The sequence below is a fragment of the Macaca fascicularis genome, chromosome 20, assembly GCF_037993035.2.
Source record: "Macaca fascicularis isolate 582-1 chromosome 20, T2T-MFA8v1.1".
NCBI lineage: Eukaryota > Metazoa > Chordata > Mammalia > Primates > Cercopithecidae > Macaca > Macaca fascicularis.
In genome coordinates, this window is record NC_088394.1 from 76,691,086 (window position 1) to 76,706,224 (window position 15,139).

At 45.0% G+C, this 15,139-nt stretch overlaps 1 protein-coding gene across 1 annotated transcript in view; it reads right to left on the reverse strand.

Annotated features, from left to right (window-relative positions):
• The window catches only part of CDYL2 (chromodomain Y like 2), a 204,509-nt gene extending 189,980 nt beyond the window's left edge, over positions 1-14,529 (reverse strand). Inside the window, exon 1 of the mRNA XM_045382564.2 lies at positions 14,081-14,529. Coding sequence (XP_045238499.1) covers positions 14,081-14,104 — 24 coding nt within the window. The 5' untranslated portion in view covers positions 14,105-14,529. The remainder of the gene's footprint in view (positions 1-14,080) is intronic.
• Positions 14,530-15,139: the final 610 nt, after the last annotated feature.

Below are 15,139 nucleotides of genomic sequence, written 5' to 3' on the forward strand. Positions count from 1 at the left end.
CCCAGCCCCCACCATTATACATGTAATACCTATGTAACAAACTAGCACATGAACCCCAAAATCGAAAATAAAATAAAATAACAACAAATGCTATTATAACTGTTTTTTACAATTATTGTGAAGCATATTCAAGAAAAATAAGAAGTATCACTTCAACAACCTTTTTATGCAACACCTAGGATCAGAGGTTAGGTTACTCCAAGAGATTACACAGCAATTCATTAAGTCAATAAGCTAACAGGACTTACACCAGCTTCCCAAAAAGCCAATACCATAGATGTAGCTACACAAGTCCTGAGGGGGTGGTAATAAAATAAAGAAATACCTAAGATAGCAAAGACTTTGCCATCTCTGCCATGTTTGATAATCAAGGTGCAAAAACAATCACTGTCTACACAACACCAAAATACACAGCAATTAAAAAAAAAAATAGGCTTGCAGTTTGAAGAAGCTCCATATATTTTTGCATCCTAATGGCAGCTATTGTGTGGCTCCCTTCCTCTTTCTATTAAATACAAGATCTTACCAAAGTCTGCTTCACAGCTCTCATATACACCATAATCATAATCCTCAAAGTGAATGTGGTTTTAGGTAGCAATACAGACAAGCAAATTAGCAATGTAAATATCAAGACATTCAAATTGTATCCTTCCTTCTTAAAGTAACAGGTGCTTTGGATTCTATTACTTGATCTGACTTCCAACAGTTCACAGATGAGTTTGGATTTCTAGGAAAAGTTCAGATATAAGGTGCTCCCCATCATGTCAGTCAGTCAGTGGGGTAGGTCTCGGCCCCACTCTGGATCACCAAGAGAGCTAAACAAGACTCAAGGCTGTGCTGAGCCTCCCTGCCGTCCTCTGCTAAATCTTGTATAAGAAAGCGATAACGACGTCAAGATTTTCAAGGAGACTCTCCAGAATAGTCCAGGAAGATACAGTCTCTGTCTCATGTCCAACACACTTAGATTTCAGTGAAGGCAAATCACCAGTTTTAGCATCTTAAGCATTTGTCTCCTTCAACAGAGTAAATAAGGCCCTCACTTTTGATCACCTGTTACATATCTCAGTGAAAGACTAAACAGATGACTTCAAAACTCTCATCCAACATCCAAGAGTTCTGCCAATTCCAAGATTTAGCAATCCTCTCAATACAAGATTACATGTATTGATAATACAAAGCTGGATGCTTTCAGTGAGTTTGGCTTATAGGAAAACATGTCCCATTATTTGATCCATAAAGATATAGGAAACACATTCAAGAATTAAGGAAAACTGAAAAATTGAAAACACCTTTAAGCATCAGACCAAACAGACTATAGAGATACCTGAGACTATTCCAACTTTCACGTAAATGAAAGATTGAATATATTAATTCTTTCATTAAACAGATTGGTTTTTGAGTCTTGCACTGTGCTAGCTGCTACAGATGAAACAAGACAGAGAGAATCACTGCCCTCACAAAGCTTACAATGTAGTGGGAGATTTAGAAAATAAGATACTACATATTCAGCTGAGTGCTATAATGAGAGAAGAAAAGTGTTCTATAGGAGCCCAAAGAAAGGGTGGAAATCTCCTGATAAGCTGAGGAAGCTTTGCCAAGAGTAACACATAAGCTGTGATCTGAAGTATGAATAGGAATTAAACAAGCAAAAATGTGACAAGGATTGGTAATGGAGAGTGTCCCAGTCATTTGGAAGGATATGATTAAAGGAGAGAGCATGGAACAGTCAAGGAACTGAAAACAGATTTCTCTGGATTGAATACATGCTGTAAGCAGAGAAATAGGAGGAGGTGAGAAGAAGTCAAGCCACAAAAAGCTTATATATCACTTAAAGGCATTTAATCAGGAAGGAGACATAATAAAATGGACATTATAGAAAGACTCGTGAGTATAGTCCAGAGAAAAATGGGAGTAGGAAGGGCTAGATGCAGAAATATCAGCTGAGAGGTACTAGAATGACCCAAGCTATGGGAGTTTTCTCCTGAATTAAAGTGGTGAGAGTGAATATCAAGAAAAAAAGATGGAGTCAAGAAATATGTAGGATGCTGACTCAACAGAACACACATGGCATCTGGGAAAACAAAGGAGGCTGCACTTCTACCTTGGGAACAGGTGGATGGGGGTGCTACTGAGGCTAGGAATCCAGAAGGAAGATCCTAAGTTCAACTTTTGATATTCTGAGTTTAAAGAGCCCAAGTGGAGTTAGATAGATAGTTCCGGAGCTCAGGAGAAAAATCCAGGCAAATATCCCAGACTTGGCAATCACTATACATACATACATGATTGCATACCATACAATCACTATAGTACAATGAAAGAACAGAAGAACCCTGGGACAAAACCACAAGAAACTGTAATGTTTAAGGAACAGGCAGCAGGAGATGAGGACACAAAGGCAACTGAGAAGTGGAGGACCATTCTAGGAAAATATTTCAAGAACAAGAGGTGGCGACCCAAAAGAAGTGACAGCCCCTGAAATATTTATCTATACGTGATCCTATGCTGTGTGTTGCATGGCGAGTCAAAGGAACCATAAGCATGCTCCTAACACATGGCCAGTCTATCAGTTCTCATACCCAGGCTGCCACAAGAAGCTGCAAATGACAAGTGATGTTTTCAAGGGAAGCACCAACAACCAAAACTACAACCAAGGTGACAGGCGTGTGTTCTGGGGGATCCAGAGTAGAGAGACTCAATCATCAGTAAAGGGCAAGAAGGGATGGTGTCATGGATAATGTGATAACCACCCAGGTCTCCTTTTCAGGGTCGATGTGCCCATCTCCACAGCTGCTAGGAATATCACTGCTGCTAAACGCTCACAGATGTGTCCCTTAAAGGGAACTGCCCTCTGCCACAGGTAATTGCCCTGCCCAAGTCTATACCCCTTCCCATGGAATAGCCCACCAGCAATGACTGGCTGATGCTGGGATATAAGGGCTCTTTTCCCTTGCCTCAATACGGGACATTTCTGAAGGGCCATTACGGTTCCAGAGCTGCCCATAGGATCGGCTGAGATCTTAGTTGTAACCTCATTGCAGAGCAGCTTCGCCATCGTCCTAGCCTGCCTTCCACATTTCCTTACAAGTTTGTCTCCCAAAAGCACTCTTCAGTAAACTCTCTGGATACAGTTCCCCATTCCAGAGTCCTTCTCCAGGCAACCCAATCTAAAACGGATGGTATATATCAAACTAGGCCAGCCACTGAGGCTAGAGTAGAAAAGCAAAGGTGCAAATGGCAGAAGCAAATGCAAACCACAGGGCGGTCTTGGTGCGTGCTCAGTGTGAAAGGGTCTCCATCATATGCACAACTTAACAGAGAATGGCCACTCTCAATCCAGTCCTCACCCGTGATGAGGGACAATGGCTTAAATGTTTCAATTTGCTTTAAGGCACTTTTGTTACCTAATAAATCTATACAAGGTCTAGTGGAAGGCAAAATGGAATTTCGAGGACAATCTGAACGAATGTTCTTAGAAAAGAGAGGGACTAATGCCATACAGGAAGCACTCAATGAAGTTCACTGCAGGAAGGCCAAGGTGGCCTGGAAGCACAGGTTTCAAATATTTTCAACCATTCATTCAATGAATATTTACTGAAAAGCTACAGGCCCAGCAAAGTGCCACAAGCTTGGAATACAGCTTTGGATAATACAGACATGGTCCCTGCCCTCACCGAGCTTAGGGTCTAGCAGAACACGGTGGAGCTCAGCAATAGAACCATTTCCCTATCAATATGTTTCCAGGATCCGTAACACTGGAATTTCTCAGTGTAGATGTCTTTTGTAAGTTTAGCTTATGATACTTTCTTATCATTACATTAACTTCTGAAAATAATAAAGCCTGTTTTCACTAACAGCAAAATTTTTTAATGAGGCCCAAGATGTTAGCTGCCTTCCTGTAACAGTCTCGACAATTTCTTTCTGCATTTGGTTGTTTGTAAATAAAAATACAATCTTTGATTTGCTATGAAAGTAATTATAACTGGTATCAGGTTTGGTTTGACCATCTTGTCTTGCAGTCCTCAGGATATTCTTCATTCTAATTGATTCTGAAGTTTGAAATCAGAGAAGGAAATATCTGTTTCATGGAGAAAAACCTCTAACACAATATTGTCCCCATACCTTTCTCAAATTTGAGTCAGAGAAGAAGGACCCGGTCTTCTCAATAAACCCCAACACTACCTTTTATACAATATAATGATACAAAGTGTTACACGTTCTACTGTTATCACATTCTGATTATTACACCATGTCTAGAACATTCACCAGCCTTAAGTGGTATTTGACTGGGGTGACTGTGCTGTAAAAGTGTATTTGTTCGTTTAATTTTATGTGAGGAGACATGGATAGGCCTGAATTTTTCTAAGAACACTGAAGAACTACTGTGGCTGAAATAGTGCATTTATTCAAATATACGTCAAAATAGCAGAAAAAGATACTCTGAGGTATGCTCATCAAAAAAAGAACTGACCCAGCTGCACCTTTTAACATATGGAAAACTTAAATGTGTTAAAAAATATGGTACATTAAACCATATATGATTGTTGAATTTTTTAATTATTACATTCCCCATTCCCAGTGATTTTTTTTTCTTTTTGAGACGGAGTTCTGCTCTGCTTTTTCTGCCCAGGATGGAGAGCAATGGCGCGATCTCGGCTCACCGCAACCTCCGCCTCCCAGGTTCAAGCGATTCTCCTGCCTCAGCCTCCTAAGTAGCTGGGATTACAGGTGCCCACCACCACACCCACCTAATTTTGTATTTTTAGTAGAGACAGGATTTCTCCATGTTGGTCAGGCTGGTCTCAAACTCCTGACCTCAGGTGATCTGCCCACCTCGGCCTCCCAAAATGCTGGGATTACAGGCGTGAGCCACTGCACCCAGCGCCAGTGATAACTTTAAAGGCATTCATGGCTGCAGCCCTAGTACCACCATAGTTCTAGGTCCATAGCTGACATACAATAAAAATTTGACTCATGGATTATTAAACAAATGACTACTTTCAAATAAAATTCAAATCTGGCATTTGCATAAGTTCCCATAGCTTGCTAGTAAGGCCCCTTGAGGCATAATTTTAAGAACACTAGACTAGAAGACAAGGTAATGAAAATCAAGGAGAAAAGTTCCCTGATCAAGAATTTGAGGGGAGGGTAGTGGCCTCTCAGTAGAGGAATTCATGGTATGGCAGTGTGTGGCCCAGAGCCCCAGTCCCACAAACATATCCCTGAAGTCTCCATGCTGAATCTTCTGTAAGTCACTTATAAATCAATGTGGTGATTGACCAACATGAAAATTCTGGGAGAGATGGAACGACTGGAGTCAAGCGGAAATAATTTGGCAGCAGCGGCCTTTATAAGAGAAACTGGGATAAAAAATAAACAAACGGCTCTGCAAGGCTTCTCAGGAACCCATCGTTTTATAAAGACTTGGTCAAAGAATGGGCCTTTCACTGGAGTGGGGTGACCTTTGGAGGTAGCAGCTTCTACTCACTAGCTAAGGCTAACTGGGCAACACAGGAGCATGACAATGAACTGAGGGAAGGGACAAGAAGGGGTGGATCAGGACCAAGAAGTGCTATTTCTTGGTCATTCACCAACCTACCAGAGCCAGGGGTTGACTCCAGAGAAGGATATATTTCAGGTCCAGGACAGGCCTCTCCTCAAGGCCCAGCACCACCCATGTCTGCCATCCTGAGCACTCCACTGTAATGGAACACCCAGGCCTGGTTGAGTTCTTGGAGTTACCAGTTCAACTCTAAGACCCAGAGCTCTACGCTTGCCCCTCATTACACATGCATACATGTGCGAGATGATGGGAGCTACTGAAATCAAGGCATTTATTTGAAGAAGTAATAGACTGAATCAGAAGAAGAGTTTTCAAAAATAGAAGAGATCTCATTTTATAGCAGAAGTTCAAAAGACTAAAAGCTTTGTCTAGCTAGCCATACACTATTAACAAATGATGGAATGTGGACAAGAACCCTAACTGCATCAGTCAGGATTCAACCAGAGAAGCAGAATCACTAGAATATATACATTAAGGGATTTAGTGCAAGGAATTATCTTACACAGTTGTGGGGCGGGCTAGTCAAGTTCAAAATCCATAGGCTAGGTCATCAGGAAGAGCAAGTGGGAATACTTGGGCCCAGGCTAAAGCTACTGCCCACATCTGAAATTTCTAGCTCTTCAGGGAAGCCTCAGTTCTAGTTTTGAGGTCTTTCAACTGATTGAGTCAGGCCCATGAAGATTATTTAGGATAATCTCCCTTATTAAGTCAACTGATTATGAACTGTAATCACATCTACAAAAGACCTTCACAGCAACACCTAGATTTTGACTGAATAACTGGAGACTGCAGCCAGCCAAATTGAGACATAAAACTGACCATCACATTGACTTATCAATAGCACCATCATGTTCTTTCCATCTTAGCCCTTCTCACTAAATGCTGCTGCAACAAATTCTTAATTAACAAAATTTTTGTATGACTATATTATATATGTTCTACTTTTTTCTCCAATTAAAATTTCTGAAGACATGAAATACATATATTATAGGTCAGCAGGGCTTATGGAAAATCACCTCTTCTACACATGTAAATCCAATAATCCAAAGTCCACACCACAACCTTTTGTTATCCAAGGCATCCAAAGGGGCAGAGAGAGTACAGAACTAGAAAAGTGGAGATGACTAATCCATTCTCCCACTTCACCCTGGATATCCCATACACTTTCTTTTTACTATCATGCCCAAGACCCTTAGAAGAGTTGCCCATAAAAGATGTCTCTAAATCCAGAAGACCCAAACTCCCAGAGTCCTCATCACACTGCAATCAAGCCATCCTTGACCCACCAACACACTCTATGGAATAGATGCACCCCAAGGTTACCAATGACTCACTGGTTATTAACTCCAAAGGACACTATTAACCATCCCCTCTTTCTTAAAATGCAATCTTCCATTGCCTTCCATACCAGCAACACCTCTTTCTTTTTCTACCTCTCTTGCGACCCCTTGTACATCTGATCTTATATCTCTTCTTCCATCTCTAAAATGTCCACTTTCTCTATCACAAGACCCCTCCTCATGTTGACACACTGTTCTTTGGCTTTAATTATAATCTATACACTAATTATTCCCAGTCCCTATCACCATGTCAAATAGTATTCCCTAGCTTCAGGCACACATGACTTGCTGCCGTGGACATCTGTACCTGGATGTTCAACAAACACTCCAAACTCACTGTGCTTTCCACTGCCTCCACTCCCTTCAACCAATGCTCATCCCCAGCTCCACCATCCACCTAATGGACTAGAATGGAAGCCTGGAAATTATACCTTAACTCCTGTCTTTCCCTCAATCCCTACAGACCATCAATCAAGTTTTATTTCAGGAGGGGAGGGGAAACTACAGCTGAAAATTACACTTTCAGCTATGTGTGACCACCAGACAGCTGTTTATGGAGAGAATACTCAACTTTTACCCTTCTATCCTTACCTTTTTTTTTTTCCCAGGACACCTGGTACTCTCAGAATGTCACAGAGCATATCTTATCAATCAACCCTGTTACTGCCTAGCTCCAAACTTTATTTCATGTAAAATAAACCTTGTTTAAACCACTGTTATTGTACATTTTCTATTATATGCCACCAAACATAAGCTTGACTGATATACCAAATTTGATTTTTTAAACCTTTCAGTTGTCTCCAATCCTCTCCATTGCCACTACCACTCCCTTAGTTGAAGCCACCATCATCTTGTTTCAATTATTGAAACACCACATTAACTGGCTGCCCTACTTCTATTCTTCCTCTAATCTAATCCACTGTTAATTTTGAAGGACAATCTGGGAATATGTATCAACAGCATTAAAAATGTTACCATTCATCAAACTACAGTTGACCCTTGAACAGAAGAGTCTGAATTGTGCAGGGGTTTTTTTGTTTTTTGTTTTTGAGACAGAGCCTCACGCTGTCACCCAGGCTGGAGTGCAGTGGTGTCATCTCAGCTAACTGCAACCTCTGCCTTCCAGACTCAAGTAATCCCTGAACCTCAGCCTCCTGAGTAGCTGGAACTACAAACACATACCACCATGCCCAGCTAATTTTTTATATGTTTTTAGTAGAGAAGGGGTTTCTCCATGTTAGCCAGGCTGGTCTAGAATTCCTGGGCTCAAGCTATCTGCCTGCCTTGGCCTCCCACAGTGCTGTGATTACAGGCATGAGCCACCGTGCCTGGCCTGTGCAGGACATTTACAGGCAGATTTCCTTCTGCTTCTGCCATCCCTGAGACAGCAAGGACAACCCCTCCCCTTCCTCCTTCTCCTCCTCAGTTTACTCAATGGGAATGCAATGAAGATGGAGACCTTTATGATTATCTATTTCACTTAATGAACAGGAAATATATTTTCTATTCCTTATGATTTTTCTTAATAAAATTTTCTCCACTTTCCACTTTAGCTTACTTTACTGTAAGAATAGAGTATATACTACATATAACATACAAATATATGTTCATCAATTGTTTATGTTATCAGTAAGACTTCCAGTCAACAGCAGGCTATTAGTAGTTAAGTTTCTGGGAAGTCAAAAGTTATATGTGAATTTTCAACTTCAAAGGGGATCAGTGCCCCTAATCCAAGTACTGTCCAAGGGTCAACTTTATACAGCAATTTCACTTCTCAGAATTTATGCTGAAGAAACTAGTAAGATATGCATACAAATACATAATTGTGTTTATGGATGTTCATAACATCAATATTTACAATGGTTTACAAATGGAAACTATCTAGATATCCAATAACAGGGGATTAGTTACAGAAAACATGGTGCTTTCAAGGGAAAATTAACCTGTCATTTAAAAATCATAACACAAAATAATATTTTAGCATTTGAGAAAATGCTTGTCTATATTATCTACATATATACATATATATGTGTGTGTGTATATATATATTTAAGTGAAAATAAAATAGGTTACAAAGAATACGTACCCAGTATCCCGATTTGTTTTTTTAAATTACATAAACATACGTAGAAAACAAACCCAGTCCTACTTTTGTGACTACCCGAAAAGCTAACATTTTAATTAATTCGGATATCACATTAGTATTTATTGAACACCAATTACATGCTAAATACATAACAATAGTTCTCTTAGATCTTATAGTATTTCTTTTTTGCTTTTATTTTTTAGTGATGCTTTCAAAAACAGAGAAGATAATAAATATTCTCAAGCAACTCTGATCATGGTCACATATCCCACCCCCGACAACATGCTCCTAGAGAACACCATCGTCCCTATTAACACTTCCCCACTGTACTGTAAAATACTTGTTTTGTTAACTGTATCTCCCACCAGGCTCCTGGAGCACGTGATCATCATTGTTCCCCAAGTGCCTGGCATATATTTGGTGGTCTATAAATATGAAATAGCAAATGAATGATGGTGCTATGAATTCAACCACACCTATACTTCTTTTCACCATCTGAGAGATACAGAGGATCCAAATCTTGGTAATCTAAATGCATGCCTCCAATACAAAGATCTCCAATAATCACCAGGCCTGAACCACTTCTCAGCAACTGGCCAGGCTGCAAGGAACCATATCAACTCCTTACTAGGACAGCTTAAGCCTCTGAAGAAATTATCTCATGCACTAAGGAATGACCTGACATAAAAGCCTACTTGAAAATAAGCTGATGCCTGCCCAGAGGGAATAATTTAAAATAACTTTCAAGAGGTGGGAGAATCATATACTCATTCCATATTCATCAGGTGTCTTCTATGTGCCAAAGAATCAATCCAATCCAACCGATAACATTTTCTCTGAAGATAGCTGCCTCTTGGAATACTGGTACAGAGATTCAAGAAATTGTATCACAGACCATCAGTTCTGCTAGTACATGTATTTCTTTGACAGGAATGACCTTAGACGTGATTGGTAAATAGAGGAATGATATCTGTGTTGGTTCATATGCAATTTTTCCTAGCTTGTTAATACTTTGCAGCAATCAAGGTAAGCACTCTCACAGGGAAACAGAAAGACTTAACAACATGTAAAGACCTCAAAACAAAGCTGGAAATGCACTCAAGTGCCTTTCTTTAACATGAGTAGTGGCTGACTTACTGGCTTTAAGAACCACTATGCTTTCCACTATGTTGACCTCATGGCAAAACTGCAAGAACAGCTATGAAAACATTTCTCCTTATACAGATAAACGAAGAAGGCTACACCCTGGATCAGACTTAATTTCAATAAAATCGTCTCTCTTAGAAGCAAATGCCCTCTGCAATCCACAGAGACAAGAGGGAAGCAAAGCTCAATGTGGAGACGGCAAAGGCTGGACCAACTTGCTAAAAAAGTTCCACGGCTCTTTAGTGGTCTGCCTCAATCCTGTTTTTCCCATAAACTTTGTTATTCTTAGTGGTGCGTGATTTTGCAGAATGCCAGGTACAGATAGAGTCTGCCCTACATATCCATGGGTTCCACATCTGTGGATTCAACCAACCGCAAACCGAAAAGATCCAAAAAAATGGAGAGTTGTGGACACTTCCCTACAGAGAGAGAAGTGAGCCACCCCTACACACGGTTTTACCACCACCAAGAGGCCATGAGCTTGGGAAAGAAAAGACAATAGAGGGTAACACTCAACATAAGGACAAAAAAGGTCACATAAGGTACTTATATACTTAAACCAGTCTTCTGCTCACTGATTCAGTCAACAAGTAATTGAATGTACAAGCAGGTAGAAACCTAGAGAGAAACAAGAAAACTGAGTGCCTATCCCACTGATTATTTCTTCCTGACACCCAAACATCTTAGCAAAAGATTGACGAGAATCGAGTTGCAAACTCTAAAGTCTTCTGGAGCCCAGTGAATGACATAAGGAGAATGGGTGCCTGGTAATAGGGAGCAAGGGGACAGGGACAAGCTAGAGATCATATGCTCCATCTAGAAGTGTTCAAATCGTTTTTCTTATCTACCATTGAGCCAAGGCAAAATGTGTATGCAGCCTAGACCTGGCTCACAGGATGCCACTCCATGGCCCCTATGTTTAGCAGAATACAGACCAGGGCATCTGGATATTTCAATTGGGATCCAGACAGATACCTGACTCTACGACATAACCCAAAATTTAAAATCACCTTCCTATAAGTGATGGCTACAATGCACGAGAAGATGATGAGAACTCCACTACAGGAGAAACAAACCAGAACTATCTATCAAGATCCAAGATTTTCGAACCTGAGCTTGATTCCTTATTTCTTCATTATGATTGAAGAGTCCTATTACATAAACAAAGGTTTTGTTTTCTGGTGTCTTTAAAAATCAGCACCTATTCCTAAAAACTGCTTTATGGAGGTTCACTCTTTACAGTTTAATTGTCTGAAACGCCAAAGAAAAGATGAAGAATCTCTATAATTCGTCACACTTCACCATAAAGGGTCAAAGATAATGTCAGCAGACACACAGGTGAAATATATCAATTACAAATGTAAGAACTCTTAACCCACTAAAAACGTGTTTTCTTGAGTAGAGATTGCGAGAAGTCATTTTATGTACACTTTAGTATAATATTTAATGAAAGCAATAAACAGGTCTCATAATTTAGAATGAAATCTGTTTTCTTTTTTTCCTTTCAAGGCCAGTCAACATACACTGGATATTCCAATATTTTTCTTAAATCAATATTCTACTTTTTACCCACACAACAACTTTACAGTCAGAAATATATATGCTAATGTACACTTAGCACTTAATTGTTCTTACAGCTAAATTTGAACAATAAATTAAATTTCTCAGTATATGTTATGTAATGTAGACACAGGCTATAAAAATGTTGACATTGGTTATATTCTCGTAATGCAATTTAGTCCTTTTAGTAATGACTATGCAAATAATCAGCCACGGGAAAGCCATTTTCCATCTAGTACAATTACCTACTATCACAGAAGTAATTATTATTATTGTCCTGCTTATTGAAATTCTATAAAAACTCTTCAGATGCTAAGATAGTTCCAAAGCCATCGTGAAAACTCTCATCTTAACAGACTCATCTGGCAATGACAATTACCAGCGTTAAGGAGGGCAGTTGCAGATGAACATTAAACAAGAAATTATCCCCAGAAGGTTCATAAGTTCTAAACTTTAAATGGGGAAATACTGATGGCTCCTAGTATATCCTCTTAACACCTTCAAGATACAACTTTTCACTCAGGCAAGGTCAACAGCTCTAAGAAGACTCAACCTCAATGGGTAGAAAACTCCACGATTCCAACCAGATCAGTTTCACCCCTAAACAATATCTACTTTCAGCCAATGCCCCCATAGTGCTGGTTACACTTCAGGAAACTCAATCAAACCTTCCATTTTACTGTGCTTCAATTTTCCATTTCAAAAATTGTTCCACCATCTTGAAACAGACCAAGGCGCTTGGGTGATCCATTGGCCACATCTGCCGAAGTTCTTCACAAGATCTCTATCCAACTTCACCTTGTCTCTTAGCATAGATGAGGAGGCCACAGGGTAGTGAATAGGGCAAGGTACACCATTCTTTCAAGGAGCTCTAAGGTCTCCCACCCACCCCACCTGAACCTGCGGGCCGGCAGTCCAGGCCTGGGCCTCACCAACTCCAGAATCATCCACAAGACCATGGTCACACAGGAGACCTGTGTTCCTTTCTCCATTCTTCTTCTCTAACACTAGTCAGCAAACCTACCATCTGAAAAAGCTTCAACTGCCCACAAGGGCCTAGAGGAAAGAACTTCTTATGAATCAGCCCTGCAGTCTGTCGTGGGTGGATCACCCTGCAATGTCTTACGCAAAAGGCTAATTCTACCCCTTCTCGGTGCTCATCTCAATGCAGCCCAAAGCCTTGAGAACCAGATCGTGTCAACCAGGGAAGGGCAGGTCCAGGCTAACCCATGCGGCTGGTTTCTCGGAGGCCCAGCAGGCCCTCCGGTTGAAGATGGCTGGTCTCTTAACTTCTTTATCCTCAACCTGGTCTTGGCGGCCAACACCTCTGAGGCCATTCCCTCCGGGGAGTGGTGGCTGGCTGTTCCTTGTGTTGTCCACTTGTGGAAAACCCAAAGCAGGTACAGTTGTGTTCCTAAGCCCTTGCTCCCCAAAGACCATGGGTGTTCCTCCATTGTTTGAAAGACGCCAGACTAATGTCTTCCTTCGCCACTTTTGGGAAGACATGAGTATCCAACGCTGGCTACTACTCATTAGGACCTGGAGCCAGGTATCCACTGAGGGTGACGAGAGTGCTGGGTGCTGGGCGCTGGGCTCGCATCCGTGTCCTATGTCCCCATCGCCTCGGACTTCCACGTTCTCCTCCCACCCAGGGCCCTCTGCAGCGCCCCCTTTCTCCCCCAGGGAGCACTACACCCGCAAGGGCCGCCCCCACGCCCGAGCCCGGAGGGCGTCCGAGCCGGTGCGGGGGCAGCAGGTGGGGGCTGAGGGAGGTGGCCCGGGGGCCCCGGGGAGCAGTTTGGCGGTTGTCCCCCCGAACCCCCACCGAGCCGCCCCCTTCGCAGCCACCCGGGACCCCGCCTCGCCCCGGCCAGGCTCCGCTCGGATCGCCCGCTCCCCTCCTCCCCCGCGCCCCCGGCCCAGCCGGGCCGCGCACCCCCCGCCCCACACCCCCGCCGGCCGCGGTTTGGCCCCCCGCATTCCCAGCACGTCCGGCGCCGACTTTTACCTGTACTTTCTGCACTCGAGGCGGCTCGTCGGGCGAGAAACACCTCCCCGGGACCGCTACCTCCCCCGCCCCGGCTCCGCCCGGCTTCCTCCTTCCCCTCCAAGGCCGCAAAGTAGATGGAGTAAGAGAGTGTGTGTGCGAGAGAAAGAGAAAGAGGGAGCGGGCGCGGGCGCCGCGGGAGGCGGCGGGCGGCGGGCGGCGGGCGGCGGGCGGGAGGCGCGCCCGGCCCCCGCCACCCTCCGGCCGCCGCCGCCGCCGCCGCGGGCTCGGCAACTCTGGATCGCGCCCGGCTCCGGCCCCGGCCCGGTCCCCGCCGCCCGCCGCCGCCGCCCGCCGCCGCCCGCGGGCTGGGGCCGGCCCGCGCCCCCGCGTCCCCGTACCTCGTAAAGGTCCCCAGAAGCCATGCCAGGCTGCGGAACTTGGCTCGCCGGTGTGCGCGTCTGCTCGCTCGCGCCCTCCGTGCGTGTGCGCGCGGGGGCCGGTGTGCGCGTGTGTGTGCGCGCGTGTGTGTGCGAGTGTGTGTGGTGTGTTGAGTAAACTGTGTTTTTGCAGAATGACAGGCTTGGGGGCTGCCTATGCGCAGAATCAGAGCGGGCGGCGGCGGGGCTGGCGTAACCGGCAGCGGCGGCGGCGGCGGCGGCGGCGGCACGAGCGCGGGCAGCAGCGACGGCCGCGCAGCGCGCCCGGGAGGCACGGACGCGGCCCGAGCGCCGCGGCCCCCGCGACCCGGCGACCCGGCGGCGGTGGCTGCAGCCGGCAACGGCTCGCCCCGGCGCCGCCTGCAGGAAGCCGCCCGGCGCCCGCCGCCGGCCCGGACGCTGCTGCCACTGGGCGAGTCCCCGCCCCCCGGGAGCCCGGCCCGGCCCCCGGGGCGGGGAGGCGGGGGCTGCTGCCCGGCCGCGCCCCGGGGGACCGGTCCCGGAGTCGACGAGCGCGCGGGCCCGCCCAGCCACCCCGGGTCGGCTTTGGGGGCCGCTGGCGGGGCCCCCGGGGGACGGCGGGCCAGGTGCCCGCCGGGCGTGTCCGACCCGGGGCTGCGAAGGGGCGGCCGGAGAGCCAGGTAGAGGGCTGCGGCTGCAGACCTCAGGGAAGGGGCCCCAACCGTGCCCCGCCGGCCAGGGGTCCCCACGTCCCTCCTCCACCCAGGAGGGGAGTGGGCACCGCCTGGGAGACCTGGCCCCTCGGGGCTGCTTGGCCCCTCCCTCCAGGCTGGGTTGTAAGATGTGGAGGCCACAGGGAGGAGGGATGAAATTGCCCATCCAGAGGCACCATGGGGATCCAGGACAGGCGTGGCCACCCAATAAACCCTGGAAAGTCTTTAGAACCCGGCGTGGCCTTCCCTCAACAACCCCTCTCCCCGCATTTATTCACTCATCCCTTATTCAAACATTTACCAAAGTCAACCCAAGTGCACAGTGTCCCTGGACAGGCACAACTGG